General features: G+C 35.2%; 1 protein-coding gene across 1 annotated transcript in view; it reads left to right on the plus strand.

The window, feature by feature from the left end:
- Nucleotides 1-13,962, plus strand: part of zbtb20 (zinc finger and BTB domain containing 20) — a 33,274-nt gene extending 19,312 nt beyond the window's left edge. Inside the window, exon 4 of the mRNA XM_067494775.1 lies at nt 1,976-13,962. Within this exon, the coding sequence (XP_067350876.1) occupies nt 1,976-2,511 (536 nt within the window). The 3' untranslated portion in view covers nt 2,512-13,962. The remainder of the gene's footprint in view (nt 1-1,975) is intronic.
- The last annotated feature ends 1,400 nt before the right edge of the window (nt 13,963-15,362 follow it).

The raw sequence follows: 15,362 nt of genomic DNA on the forward strand, positions 1-15,362 counted from the left end.
AAAGAAACATACACTATATATATTCTATAAGCTCTGCATTTTTACTGGTGAAGTTTAAAAACACACCTTCAGATGTAAGATTTATAAAGTCACAGCTGACTAGTGTCTTTGTTACCATTTGTGTCTGTCTTTGTGTACCAGAACATTGCTCATGAGCCAGTTCTGACACTGCGCACGACTCACATCCAGTGTTGATAGTGTTATTAATCAAACTATAGAAATCATTATCACAGAAAGAATTAGATATCATATACTGTAATTAGATGATCTCATAAAAATTGCCTTCTCAAATGTCATTAGTTATTTGTCAGAGTGCACAGCTTGTCCAGAACCACCTATCACACAGTATGACGGTCATTTCCTTCAAAAAGTCTCTGTTAAAATAATGGTGTGCAGTGAAGTGTAGACATGTTCAAAAAGAAAGTCGCTGACCGATCGATCCCATTGGACTAAATCTGAATTTCCTTTGGCAGGTAATTATTAATCTTAATGAGGCATGGAAAAACATTCTAAACAAACTTGTACAATAACAGACTTGTACAATAAACTGTACAATTTAGCATAACATTATATTTCTCTGTGAGACTACCATATTATATCAACATCATACGCTATATTTTTTCGGGTTACAAAATTGATCACGCATTACTTTGGCAAATGTAGTATATTACATCTTCACGAGGCACCTCAAGTCTCAATTATCATTACAAAAGCATACAAATTCCTAAAAATATGGATTTGTACAATACACACCCAAAATAGCTCAAAGACGAAGGACACACCAGTACTACTGCATGATACACGTGCAGCAGATCTCTCATATCATTGGTTGCAATCAAAAATATGTCAGAGAGTGGGTTAATTGTGTGAGTCACCGTATTACACATTCACTTCCCTGATAAAGCGCAAGCACAATAAGTGCAAGCTCCATGCTGTGGTTGTGTAACTGACTCTGACCTCTAACCTTCCTGTGAACCAGGTAAAAAAAAAAAGATAAAGTAAAGGTATAAATGATTGGCTTCATTAAGTCAAAGCAGGCAGCTACAGAATAATTCACTCAGTGTGGCAGCAAACAGTTGATACACAAGACTTCATTAACTTGCGTGGTACAACTTGCTCATTTGTAGGGTTATCAGTCTCTTTCTGTATTTGTTAGTTTTATGTTCATTAATATGTTAATATTTTATGCCATTATGTAAGCAGAGACAGTTATCTAAAATGAGCATACCTCTTAACAAACTGTCAAAAATACCAAATACCAAATAGATGCATAAATCATTTGGTTCCTGATTGTATGGAAATTAAGATAATTATGCTTTTCAATTTCTTCCTCATAGATCCGCATTCCTGTCTGTAAAGTTATTACAGCAATTTACGTTTTGTAATTTGTATATGTTACCATAACTGCATCAGAGCTACTTTTAAAGAAAGGCTTTCCCACACAGTTAATACATGTTTAAATAATTCTAGCCTGAGGTATGTTCCTTTTTCTGTAAAAGTAACACTTCTAGCTTCAGGCGTCTGATGTTGCTGCACCATCAGAAGTCGGCAAACCTGTCACATTGTTTGTGTATCACTGAAAATTGAATGGCTTTGTACCAGAATTGTTTAGCATTAAAACTGACCTTGATTTGATTCTCAGCCACTGATGTTTATATATTTTTTGTTAATAGTATAATAGACACATGCCCTCATAAAGGTTGAAATACATACTGTACAGCCTCATTCTGACACATGTTATACTAGCTGCATTAACAACAGTGTAGCTTTGGTATCACAAATCCCTACATGACACAGATATCAACATTCAGTGAAGGTCCTCATCAAGGTGGCTGTTCAAATAATCAGTATATTTTTATACTGGATGAAGGTTTGGAGCTCCTGTTGGAGAGATCCAAAGAAACCTTTTGTTTCTCTTTTATAAACCTAATCCTCAAACTGTGTCTCTTTGCTTTTGTCTTGCGTGTACATCCAGGTGAGAAGCCTCATCAGTGCAGCATCTGCTGGCGCTCGTTCTCCCTCAAGGATTACTTAATCAAACACATGGTGACACACACAGGGGTGCGGGCCTACCAGTGCAGCATCTGCAACAAGCGTTTCACCCAGAAGAGCTCTCTCAACGTCCACATGCGGCTGCACCGTGGAGAGAAGTCCTATGAGTGCTACATCTGCAAGAAGAAGTTCTCACACAAGACCCTGCTGGAGAGGCATATGGCCCTGCACAGCACAGGCAGTGACATCACAGGGCTGTCGGGGAGCGCAGGTACCCCAGGTCCCGTCTCCATTCCCATGCCTATGGCTGTCCCTGAGCCAGGAGCTGGAGTGGTGGCCCTCGCCATGCCAGTGAGTGGAGGTGCTGGAGTAGGGGCTGGGGTTGGAACAGGAGTGGGTGTAGCTGCAGAAGCGAGCTGCCAAGAAGGGACCACCTACGTGTGCTCCGTCTGCCCTGCCAAGTTCGACCAAATGGAGCACTTCAATGACCACATGCGAATGCATGTCTCCGATGGATAAGTACAAAAAGATAAACTTCTTTCAAAAAGAATGACAAATAAAATGGCACTAGATTTTCATTTTCTTATTTTGAGGTATGAAGAGTAATGAGTATAGACACTGGCACATTAAGTTTCCAAAAAAAAAAAGATTTTTTTTCTGTTATTCTAAAAGAAAAAAAAAGATGGTGGCCTTAAGGCTTAGTAGTTTGATATTGATCTACTGGATGGATCCTAACTACAGGCCTCTAAATGTATGCTTTCCTAAAATACTGATTTATGTGTTGAACACTACCGAAAGGCCTACGAAAGAAACACATACACACAAACACACCTTTAGTGTAGATATGTCTGAACGAATGAATATACATGTGTATATCTGTTTGAGCGTTTCTGTTTTTGCAAAATGTCTTTCTGTTTGTCCAAGTGTGTGTGTGTTTGTGTGTGTGTGTGTGTGTGTGTGTGTGTGTGTGTGTGTGTGTGTGTGTGTGTGTTTGTGTGTGAGTGCGCGCGTGTACATTGCCATGAAACGCAAATCATGGCAGTTGTGAACCCATACTGACCAGTTTGGAAACTATAGATGTCCAAGCTTACTGTGGTATAATTTACAACAACAATAACAAAAAAATCATCTGGGGTTGGGCTACATATTCCCTCTAAAAATACTGATGGTCACAAGATTGCCTTCTTATGTAAAATAAAAAAAGGAGAGTAGTTAATTTGACACTGGGTTTTATTTATTCCTATGGTATTAAGGGATTATAATGCAGCTGTTGTCAAGGTACCGATTTCATTTACTGAAATGTAACGTACTGTCGGTGGTGACAGGGACAAATATTTCTCATGTTTTGTAATTGTTGTCCATGCATTTTGATTTACTAAATTAGGGTGTGTTGATGAGACAGTATTTGAGCAAAAATATGTTTCTTTTTTCAAAGTTTGGAGTTTAACTCATTTGCATACACTGCCACTAATATCTTAAAAGACTGTTAAGGCTATTAGACCTCTTCCATTTCAATACATAAGAAAAGAAAGATTCTTTTTCTGGCGATGTTTTTAGCCTTTTACATTCACAGTTATGGCAGGCTGGAATATGTGACTAAACTCTTCATAACTGCTGCTCCTCAACTTGCACCTGACTGTTATGGGATGTAGATTAAAACTGATTTCTCACTTTAACTATTGGTATTATTGACTAGACTTCATGGATTTAATTTGATAATTGAAAATTTGGAAGTTTCAGCTTGTTGACTGGAACAGTGTTTCCTTTTTTTGGGGGGGGGTATTTTGATCAAAATTAGAAATAAAAATGCCATCCTGTTCCTAGAACCCCTGATTAACCTGTTAATTAGTATAGCAAGGCTATTTCAGCAGTTTGGAGCAAAATGCATTACTCCTTATGTATCGGCTCACTCTGCATGCAGGACACAGTCTCTAATCAAAACAAGTAGCTCTATTGATTTATATGACATAGTTTGTGATATACCACAAGTTGCAGATGGACTTTCTAGACAATAGTATACATTCCTGATTTTTGTAGACACAGCGTGTACAGAATAGATTTGGAAGCTAGTGTGCGCAAGTTGTCATCCATGCACCACACCACTTAATGCTCATTTTATGATAGTCGAATTGTTTGCTATTGCTTTTCATCCAAAATAGGACACACATTCACACACACACATGCACACACACACACACACACACACACACACACACACACACACATGCAACTGCCTGCAACTGCAATCTGAAGGATTTGCTCATTTATGTGAGCAAACACTTTTCGTAGTTGTATTGTTAAAAGAAAACTAACTGCATACAGTGGTCTTAAAAAAACCATCTGTAGTATAAAAAAACAACAAAGTGCTACTTTGCACATTTTTCTTAAAATGCCTGTGCTTAATATTTAATCATTTTCCTTAAATGAACTTCTATGGTTTTCTTTATTTCAATTTCAAAGGAAAAAACTTTTTTTTAAATCTTGATAAGTGGACTGCATTATTTTCTTGCATATATGTTGCACTGCTTAAACCAATAAGTGCACTACTGTTAACAGAGATATAGTTTTAGAAAAGAGGATTTTTTTAAAATCTAACATTTGGTTGTAGAGTTCACATGTAATAGAATAGCTTTGTTTCAATTTATTCATTAAGTAATTCAGCGGTTCTTGGCTTTTGTTATTGCTTGCAGTTACCTAAAGCATATACTTGTGTTGTGTTAATGCAAGCATTTATTTTTATTTGATTCTTTTCCATTGTGTGTGTTCATCTATGTTTTACCTTTGACTTCATTCTCTAATGGAGTCAGTTCCCTAAAACAGTTTATTTAGTTAATTTCTTTAGAAACAGAACAGACGTTTCCCATAGGAACATTCAAGCCAAACAACAGTAACAGAGAAATACCAGTAATAATAAACACAGCTACCATCCAACTCTGTTGGTAGTGGTATTAATAATTAGAATAATTATTACTATATTATTATTAATAATAGTAATATGCTTATAAAGTATGTGTGTGTGTAACATTTAAGATTTGTGTGTCCTAGAACAACTTTCTGTGGGTTTAAAGGTGTTGGGGGGTGATGGAATGCAGCTTCTTTGATATCTGTCTGTCAGTTGTACACAGTTGTGTCCTTAGTGTTTGTATGTCTGTGAGCATCTGTGTGTGGTATATAGCCTAATCAAACTGTTGATAAGTGGAATATCTGAACTGTAGGGCTTCCTTTGCAATATGCAGCGCAGGTACTATGAGAAGCAGCTCTCCAAACCTTTTGGGCTAATACAGCACCTGTAATCTGAGATTTGACTACAGCCTAGTTCAAGTACTGTTGACTTCATCGCACCCATTTGAAGAACTTATGTCAAGCATTTAGATGGTAAATTTCACATAATTGCTACTAGATTTCAGATACCTGTAGAGTCAGTTTGAAGTGAAGTCAAGTGATGAACATGTCAGAGCTGAAGAGAAAAGAAAATGTTCAATACAATATATGGGGAATTTACAGAATAATTGTGAGTTAGTCCTCAGTAAAAGTAGCACATTACTTAACATTTGATTGGGTGTGCATTTAAGCCTAAATTGTATGGTTACAGTTTGTAGCTGGTGTTGTCAGGATGGCAATATTTCTGCATGCTAGTGCTATATTTGTCCCTACACAGCAAGTGGAGGTTAATCTCATGCCTTAACAGACAATGCACTAAATAGAATATGTAAGCAACTGCCGAGATCTCTTTCCAACAGTATTGCCACATGTATGGCACACAGTTCATGATGTTGGTGATTGTTGTCTGTTCAGTACCCAGTTTAAACACTGCCAAACTAACATCATCACCTTTTCAAAAGTAAAGGCAGAGACATTAATTGAATTGTTTCAGTGTAATGTATGTATTCAGTAATCTAGCATTCCTTCATGGCACCTAAATTTTACATATTTTGTGTAAACACATATATCAAATGCACTATTGACTGTAGCTAGATGAGTACAACCAGCTTTGTGGTATCATTGGTCTAAATAGTAGGTTAAGTAGCTCGGTGTTGGTTTTTGAAAATTTTTATTTCAGAATTACACTATCAATTGTGTCTCTTATGTTTTTTTTTTTGTTTGTTTTTTTAATAACAAAGTAGCCAATCGCAATGTTATCCGGATGAGGGCTAATAACTCATCCCAGCGTCAGTTGACTTTTTGTATCATAAGGTGTTTGATAGCAGACCAGGCTTGGAAGGAGAAGAATTTACTCTCCAGTGTCATAACGTGCTACTCAGCCCCCCACCATTGCATTAGCATCACATGCTCTTCACTGTCCATAGTTATATATTCCTTATAATGCTTCAGCTACTTGTGGTGGTGCTTAATTCTCTTTTTCTCAGTGTTGCAAAGAGTTGACTAAAATTTGTTGAAAAGTTGCAACATTATCCAGAAAATAAGTCCTTATCTCAATCGTGCTTCTTCTAGTTGTTAGTTTGAAAAAAAGAGTCTAGAATTTATGTTTGCAAAGTGTACGCATATTTTCCAGAACAAAACATATTGAAAAGTAGATAATTGCCTTGAGCCTGCAGCTGTTTGTATTGTGTTTCAAATATATTACTGTTAATGTTTTGTTTATCTTAGCATAGAGACACAGGGTCTACAGTACATTGTTGTCCTTCTTGCAGTATGTTTAATTCATCGTTATACTTCTTTATTTCAGATTTCTTCCTGTTTTTTTCTGGTGATCATAGTGGTGTTGTTTATACATACATAGCTTCACATGACTGGATAAAGGATAGTCGGTTATTGACTTATATTTCACAGTGTACTATATATATGCATATATGTTTTACATTAAAATGAAAACAAGAAAATGGAAGATTACAGTAATGGTGAGGGTCATGTTGAGTAAGGAACAGGTTAATTTTATTCTTACGTATGTTTCTGTCTTCCTGTATGTCTTTCATTCTGCCTCCACACATTTTAAGTCAGATTTCTTTTTTTATTTAAGCTTGAATAAAGTCACAAAGAGAAGAATACATAAAAACACATGAAACATTCAGATAATACTTTAACTGCATTTTTTGTCCTTCTACAGTTCACATTAGAGTGAAATAGATAACTTCTTACAAATATACTATATATATTTAAGTATCACCATCTCCACAAAGATAATAAAAAACATTTTCAGATAGTTTCATAAAGACATAATTGCAGCTATAGTATACAGTACCTGTGGGATATAGGGAATATGCCTATCAAGTGCCTATCAGTACAAACAGCAACTATACAGAATATTCATAGTTTTTCTCTCCTACATTGCACAGATACAGTATATACACTATGGTCTATTAAAAAATATACTATTTATACTATTACTGCTTAAACCTGGTGGTTGTGAGTGCATCCTAAGAGAACCCTTTAAAATACCAGAGATGTTCTATTCATATACAGTAAAGGCTACATCTGCAAGTTTAATTTTTTTATCTTATATTTATACAGTTTGGAGGATTTAAAGATATAAAATGCAATCGCAATTTCATAAATAAAAGACTAATGCATTTAAATTTTTAATATGAACTAAACGTTAAATTCAATAGCGTCTTTTCTTTCACGTTGCTCTTTCTCGTTAATATTTTGTTTTATTTATTTTATTAGCTTTTGCTATTTGCAAACAAGCCATATGCTGTACTGTACTGTATGTTTGTGGGGGTGGGGGCAGTGGCACTTTGTAAGCAGCAGAGGGAGCCATGCATCACCTGGAATAGGTGAAGTTTAACACACTGCCTGCCTAAAATGAATGACAATCCAAGTCAAATCTGGAATTTTGTTGTGGTAAATATTACCACTATTCAGATTATAATTACATCTGTAGGCATGGAAGTAGTTACCTCCACTGGCAGTTAGTATAAATGAATAAAAAGAGGGATTGCTGGTTATAGGAAAAAGCAGCTGCTTTAATTGCTGGTTTCAAAGTACACTGTGTGTCCTTTGACCTCAATGGCAGGTTCTTCCACATACAAGCCAATGCCCAATTTCCCCACAATGATCATTAAAGTTTTATCTTATCTGACAGCCTTGTTGTTTATGTACAGCTTGAAACTGTAAAGGGCAAGCATTGAGCAACGAGAAAAAAAAGAAACTGGTCATTAAATGCTAGACTAGATTTTTATAACCATTACTCAGAAGCAAAATGAGACTACAAATTAAAAGTTTTGGCTACAGATAAGCACACACATGGAATTTAAAGGTCTTAAAGTGGTTGGTTTAACAACATGAAAACAAAACTAAAAGAAAATCTGGTAGAATTAAAGCCATAAATCAAGTTTCAGGACTGAGTGGCTGTGAGATAAAAGGTTTTGAGGATGGCTGATTATTCAGTCCCCGGTGGACTAATTACCACAGTTTTCTCTCTAACCTTCTCCAGCCTAGTTACTGTGCCAAATTTAGAAAAAAAGACACTTTTTTAATTATAACACTATTGTTAAATTAGATGTGAAATCCAAGCAGGAAGAACAAAATTGTAATAATCATTTTAAGTAAGGCAAGTCTGTACATTTTATTAAATGCACCTAATTTACAAAATAAGCATCATAGCAAAAGAAAGTGATTGCCTTGATTTTAAATCTTTAAATCCTCCATAATACATAGTTTTTGAGTAAATAGGAGAAAACAGCTATGATTAACAAATACACATTTTGAAGGCTTAGTTTCATAGACATTTGATGTTAAAATGAAGCATTAATAATATAGGCAATGAGATATAGCTAGTCCCTGTCATCCAAACGCCACACTATGAAGCACACACAAATAGCATCTGTTCAGACGAACATCCAGATTCTGTCTTAATTTTGAGCTTTACACACACACATACATACATGCACACACACAGTGAAAACAGCTGTTCAGATTATAAACACACAGCTAAACTAAGCTACATCTAGATTATGTTCACTATGATGCTTTTTTCCGAACATGCAGTTATTACACTAACCTGATGAAGTTTTCAATAAAAACATCATCATCAGGTAATCTATCAGTCCAAATGAAGCATGCAGTCCTTGCTACACAGCTTTGTCCTGTGGGGGAGTACTTTGTACTGTTGAGTGTCCCTCAGCAACAGTGGATTGGAATCTTTTTTCTTTTTTCTTCCCAATGATGAGGAGACTTGAGCATGAGTTTGCCTCTGAAGACTTAACGTTTTGTGTTCTCAGTGGCCGTGGTTGTTGTGGCTTAGTCCAGCTCGATGAGACGATTAGCGTGAAAGTGCACAGCAGCGTGACTAAAAACATGCATTCCTGTCCAAGTCCAGAACATTCCATCTCCAAGTCTGGCATTTATTTCCACACTTAACTAACCTGATATTAAAGAGGATTTCCACCGCTCAGTGGTTTTGCAACTCAATTGGATATTTGATCATATAGTAGCAAACATGGCCCATCACATTTAAGCCCAGAAAGATTTATTTTTTCCCGCAAATGACAAATCAGTTTTTGAAATCTCATCTCTATTCAAATGTTGCCACTAGATCACAAAGATCATAAGCTTCGAGCACGGCTTATGCTCGTGTGGACTGGTTCTAAAAACAACATGCACTATGCTATCACTCTCTGTCTAGGTCTCTTCTTCATAGTACAGAAGGAAAACACATGAAAAGCAAGCAGAATAGACAGGGCTCTTCTTCACATTGATGTTGGTCACTCTCTCAACCAACGTGTAGTCGGCCTTAGTGGGCATACAGACAGATTCAGGCGGAAATTTGTAAATGGGGCCATGATAATCATTAGGAGTTAAATGAAAATAAAAACTGTACTAGACAATGTTTATTTTGACAAACCAAAGAAGGGTTAAGATCATTTACATTTTATGGAGAAACTAACATTTCTTTCTGTGTGTTGGGTTTCTACAATCAGGCTAGGTTGCTACAGTTATTTGATTTCTGGTTTTCTTCTCATAGCGGGGTGCTTGTGAAAATGCATCTATGTTTTGATCAGTTGTTCATAGTTTTGTGGTCGTGTTAATTTGCCTGTAGACCAAATTAGTTTTTTTTTATAAGAAATGCAACAAAACAAAAAAATGAATCTGACACAGTAGCTGTGATGTAAACTATCGCATGTTAAAACATTTATAAGACTGTAAATGTTGCATTGTTCTAATGAAACATAATACTGAATAATCATTGGTTATGTCTTCTACACACACACTTAGCAAATGAGCATAGACCTGTTCACCTTCACATTGGATTGTATCTAAATAGTTTGTCTGATGTTTTGTTGCTATAGATGTTTTCTTCAAATATTGGCACTGTCTTATAATTTAAGGCTGTCCCTAAAATACTAATCTGACTTTGTGACTTAGAATCATTTAGCCGTTTATACTTGAGATGGACCAAGATGTTAAGTTTGCACATATTTGTAGGTTGTTTATAAAGCCAAAAAAAAAAAGGAAAGAGAATGATAAAAAATGTTCAGTCTCAACAATTCAAGTCAAATATAGCAGCATTGCTCACAATCTTTGAGCAGATATTTTTTGTTCAGTCGAGGGAAAAAAAGCTTCATAGTCACTCATCACCACATTATGAAAATAGATTAAAACCAAATTTCACATGGATTTAAACATTGCAATGTGGTCCAAATATTTATGAAAATTATTACGAGATAATATATTTTTGTAATAACAACACCTTCATCTACAAGCAGAATGTGAACCATTTGGCAAATTTGACAATATTGTATTACTGTAAGGTCTCATCCATCCAATCTGCTGTACATTTCTCATCCTGTGTGTTCAAAATAGGAAATTACTGATTACTGTAATTCGGGCGTTGTTTTTGCACCTGCGAAAAAAGACAGAATTTCTCAAATATTTACATTGCAAATCAGAAATTACATGTGCCCTAATATAAAGCAGCTTAGTTTTTTTTCTTTTTTGGTTTATTTTTTATCTGGCTTTCAGGCTTGTTGCTGCCATATCATGTATGTAGATGCTTTTGTAAACATGCACTTGAGTTGAACTATAAGATTTGCTTATAAATATGTGTATATTTTGTTAGGCATTGTTTTTGCAATGTTAGCTTGATATTTTATCCTTTCCCAAAAAAAAAAAAAATGAAAAATAAAAATGAACTTGGCAGAAGTGGAGCTGTTGTAGTAAAGGTAGTTAACATCACAACTAAGCAACCCTGAAATATATGCTGCAGTAATGTGTTTTCAGTTTTTCTTTTTTTTCTTTTTTTTTTTTTTTTTGATAATTTATGCTCCAAGTCAGTTTGTATTTTATTATTATTGTTGTTATGAAACAAGCTTGTTTGAAATGTATTGACTGCTGTTTTGAAATAGGGGATAAAGTTTTTTTTAATGTATGTGCGAGGACGTTTTTATAATATGATTTGTCAAACACTGGACTGGATTGACTTTTCCAACATTTCCAAGTTGAGAGATGTATTTGACAGACATAACTGCACAGACGACACCCGTTAGCACAGATGTGACAGATGAAGCACATCCTCCCAGCTGTACAGGGCAGGGTGACTAACATGGCCACCATCCTCCCTTTCAAAGTAGGAGTCATTCAAATGAAAGTTAGGACATGTCATTTGTGCTGGTTAATTGCATTTATTAGGTGATGGGTTATAGGTAGTAGGATATATTTATTAGAATTTTCCTTCCAAATTGTTGCATGGCATCGGCTGGTGACAGAATTTTTTGTTTTGTTGTTTTGTTTTCTGATGAAGAGAGCGCTCTCTTAAATGTTGAGATGAATGATAAAGGGATACCACTTGATAGCTTTCCACTTCTCAAAATCACCTGGTATGTTCTTGCTGTAGTAGAGCAGATATGACAGTTAAGTCTCATTACACCAACCACCACTTCTCAAACCAGAAAAGAGATTTGCACTAGACTTATTTTGGTCTTCTTCTATCAAAAGCAATATAATTCACTCAACATATTTTTGAACCATAGTATCTGATGGTTGTCTGATGCCCACAGTCCGAATGCTGAGTAAACAGTGATATTTCACAACTTTTAATTTGTTGTTTTTGTATTCCAAGGTACAGAATCGGTTGCCTTTAAAAAAAAAAAATGCACACGATATCCACATATTGTTGTTTGTAGCAGGTTGTTTTTTTAGCCAGCAGTACCCCGAGTATTAGTGTCCAGATTTGAGGGGCATTAAAACTGTTGTTTCCTCCTGTGATTGTTTTGGACAAATCAAACAGCTCTTGAGTGAGAGACAGGATGTATGAGGGAAGGAGTCATTTCCCATCAGTCAAATGTCAATTGTCTTCACATTTAGAGATAAACACAAATACCAAACGATAAACCCAGCTGTCCACTGTCGTGCACCATCCATCTTAAATCTCTGCATATTTGGTCATTTAAAGTGCTTTTTATCTGGAATGTTACCAAAAAAAATGCTTTAAAGTGAAATACTAATACAATAGTTCTGAGAAAGAGAGGAACAAAAGATTCAAATGCACAGCATCATTGGCTACATATGTAGAGAATCTGTGCACCAAAATGTATCATACTTCATCCTTTTTCAAAGCGGTCATTCACAACAGCAGTAATTATTGACCTTAACATCATTATTTTGTTGATGGATAAGTGTAAATTTTTCAATAATTCACACACAGCAAAACTTCATTTTATCTGGATGTAGTAGCTTTCCTGTTTTCACCGCTTTGTGGTGTTGTTGAAAGATGTTGCGGTTTGTCTAAATATGTTGCGTGTTAGAGGAAGCATAAGTATGTGCCTTCTTGTAATCTCCTTGGTGAGCTTGTTATTATTGAGAAGCTGAAGCCAGCCAATTGTGTTTGCACTAAAACCAAATTGCTTTTGTGATGTAGACTATTTAAGCAAGCTTGTTGCGTCACTTTAACCGTACAGTATGCATGAGGGTGAAATTGGTAAGTCTAGGGCTAGAGCTCTCATCTATTGACCTGTAAACCAGTGCAGCTTAGAGGATCTTGTGAATATATCTTGGCTTAGTTTTGCATTCAGTTTTCAGTTCCATCTCCTTACTCATCAAGTTTGTCACAATTTCAACAGTTTTAAAAATACAAATAAAAATAGAAAAAAATCAAATACTACATACCATGAAAACAATACAGCTTTTACTTTCACATGCCACAGTTAGAGAGTTACACAATTGCAGTAGGGATATTCGTTTTTCTGAACCCATGGGAATGCATGAGTATACGAGGTCGCCTCAAGACTATTGGTCAAATTCATTTAGGTTGCTTTTGCAAATTTGTATTTATTACATCAATTTGTTGACATCTAACAAATGCCTACATGCGTTGAGTCTTACAAATGCACCTTATTCATGTCAGTCCATGCGGGAAATAAAAAGAAAAAAGAAAAAAAAAGGCTGGCAATGTAATATCTCTGATTTAGCACCTTACTACACAGCATGTTTTCACTTTATGCCAGTTTAGCTATTCTTCCATATGTATGATTTCAAAAATAAATCTCCTAGTTTGTGAAATTGTTTCATGGGATGTGCCAAAGTTTGGAGGCGATCTCCCAAGTGTTTATGCTTATCATTTTCTTTTCCTCCTCCTTCAGTTATAGCAATGGTATGTCAAAACTTTCCTATAACAGTGTGTGGAATCAATTTATCTCAGCAAACAGTATCATTACTTGCCATTTTACAATAAGCCCTGTATTTCACATATATTTACCAGTGATGTGTATTTGTTATTATAAAGAAAATAGCCGTAAAAGCTTCATTATGTTACATAATATTGTGACTTTTTTCGAAAAACTGTGAAGACTTATCTTGCATATACTTTATACAGAAGTATTAAGCCTTAATACAAAAGACTAAAAAAAGTGTGGAAGAATAAAGTGATTGTTGCTAAGTAAGGATGATTTTTGTAAATGTTACCAGCACTTTTTTTGTAATTTTCACTCTCTGAGGTATTGTACAAGTTCAAGCTGTTTGTGAAGTTTGATTATGAAGGAATAAAAACTAGTACTTTCCTGTACTTCACAGAAAGTCTTGTTGTAGTTTCATTTTGCTGTTCTTTTGCCTGCCCAGATAAACACTACAAAAAGATAGATAGATAGATAGATAGATAGATAGATAGATAGATAGATAGATAGATAGATAGATAATTAGACAGATAGATAGAAAGATAGATATTATTGGACTTAATATAGTCAGAAAATAGCTAAAATTAAGCCGATAAATAATATTAGTGTGTGTGTTGATTCCAACTACAGTTGGAAGTGACTAGATCCTAAACAACAGGCTGGATTGTATCCCAGAATGCACTGGGCAGAAGGCAGGAAACACCCTGTATAAGATGCCAGTCGGTGACAAATCTAATGATTAATCAACAAACGCAGTTGTACTTCACTTCACACATACAGTCCACTTGACTCAGAAGAGAGCTGATGCGGCCAACATGTAAACTCTGCTCAGGGATCGGCTGTGAAGTGTTAGTTTGTTTGTTTTTTAAAGAACACACAACAAACCAAAAACACTGTAGATTGTGTGATATGTTAGTCAGGTGATCTGCATGTGTAACCAGGACATCAGCCTTTATTCATGAGCTGTTGGGATTGAGACTGTGCAGTAAGCTTAAGCATCAAATAAGTGTCAAAATCTAAACATGTATTCTGGTAAATTTGTCAAATTGAAAATGCGGTTTGATAATTCCACATTTTAATAACCTAAGTAATTAATTTTCAACAATCCATTTCAGGAAGACTTACCATTTTCACTTTAAAATTGGAGTTTTAATATTAAACTGTGACACAGTCTGTGTTAATGTTATAACAGTTATGGCTCCATACACTTGGGATGCAATTTGGTGAATATTAGAGAACAAAAAAGCAGGCAGGCAGAAGGTCAAGATGCTGACTCAAAAAATTGGTTTGAACTGTTCAAGAAAGCATTTTCTCACCGAGCTTGACTGCTTGGGCATTAATTATTTTAACTCTGGACTATTTTATTATTCTTAACTTTTAACTTTAGGTTGTTAAAAGCACAATATGGCAAGGTAATTGGCAAATTATCCTGACATTTTAATGAGGAAAAAATATAAACCATGTGTTTATTAAGGTAACTGGACTGTCAAATATTTTATCTCTGAGTAATATCTGTGCTGCACAAATAATGCTCGAGGTAAATTTATTTAAGACACAAAATTGCAAAATAATTGATACAGTATCCACCCGCTTTATTAGCTGCTTTATGTACACTTAAAAAAAACACCGCATTAGGCTTATTTTGTCATACCCACAATGTTAATACTTTATTCTGTAATAGTAATAAAACATTTATTTATTTATTTATTTATTAAGTTTTTTTTTTTTTAGCTACAAAGAGTTGAGAAAAAAAACAATGTGTTTAATTTACAGGCTGCTGCAATACAGCCAGTACAACTGGGA

Source organism: Channa argus, chromosome 24 (assembly GCF_033026475.1).
Source record: "Channa argus isolate prfri chromosome 24, Channa argus male v1.0, whole genome shotgun sequence".
Taxonomy (NCBI): Eukaryota; Metazoa; Chordata; class Actinopteri; order Anabantiformes; family Channidae; genus Channa; species Channa argus.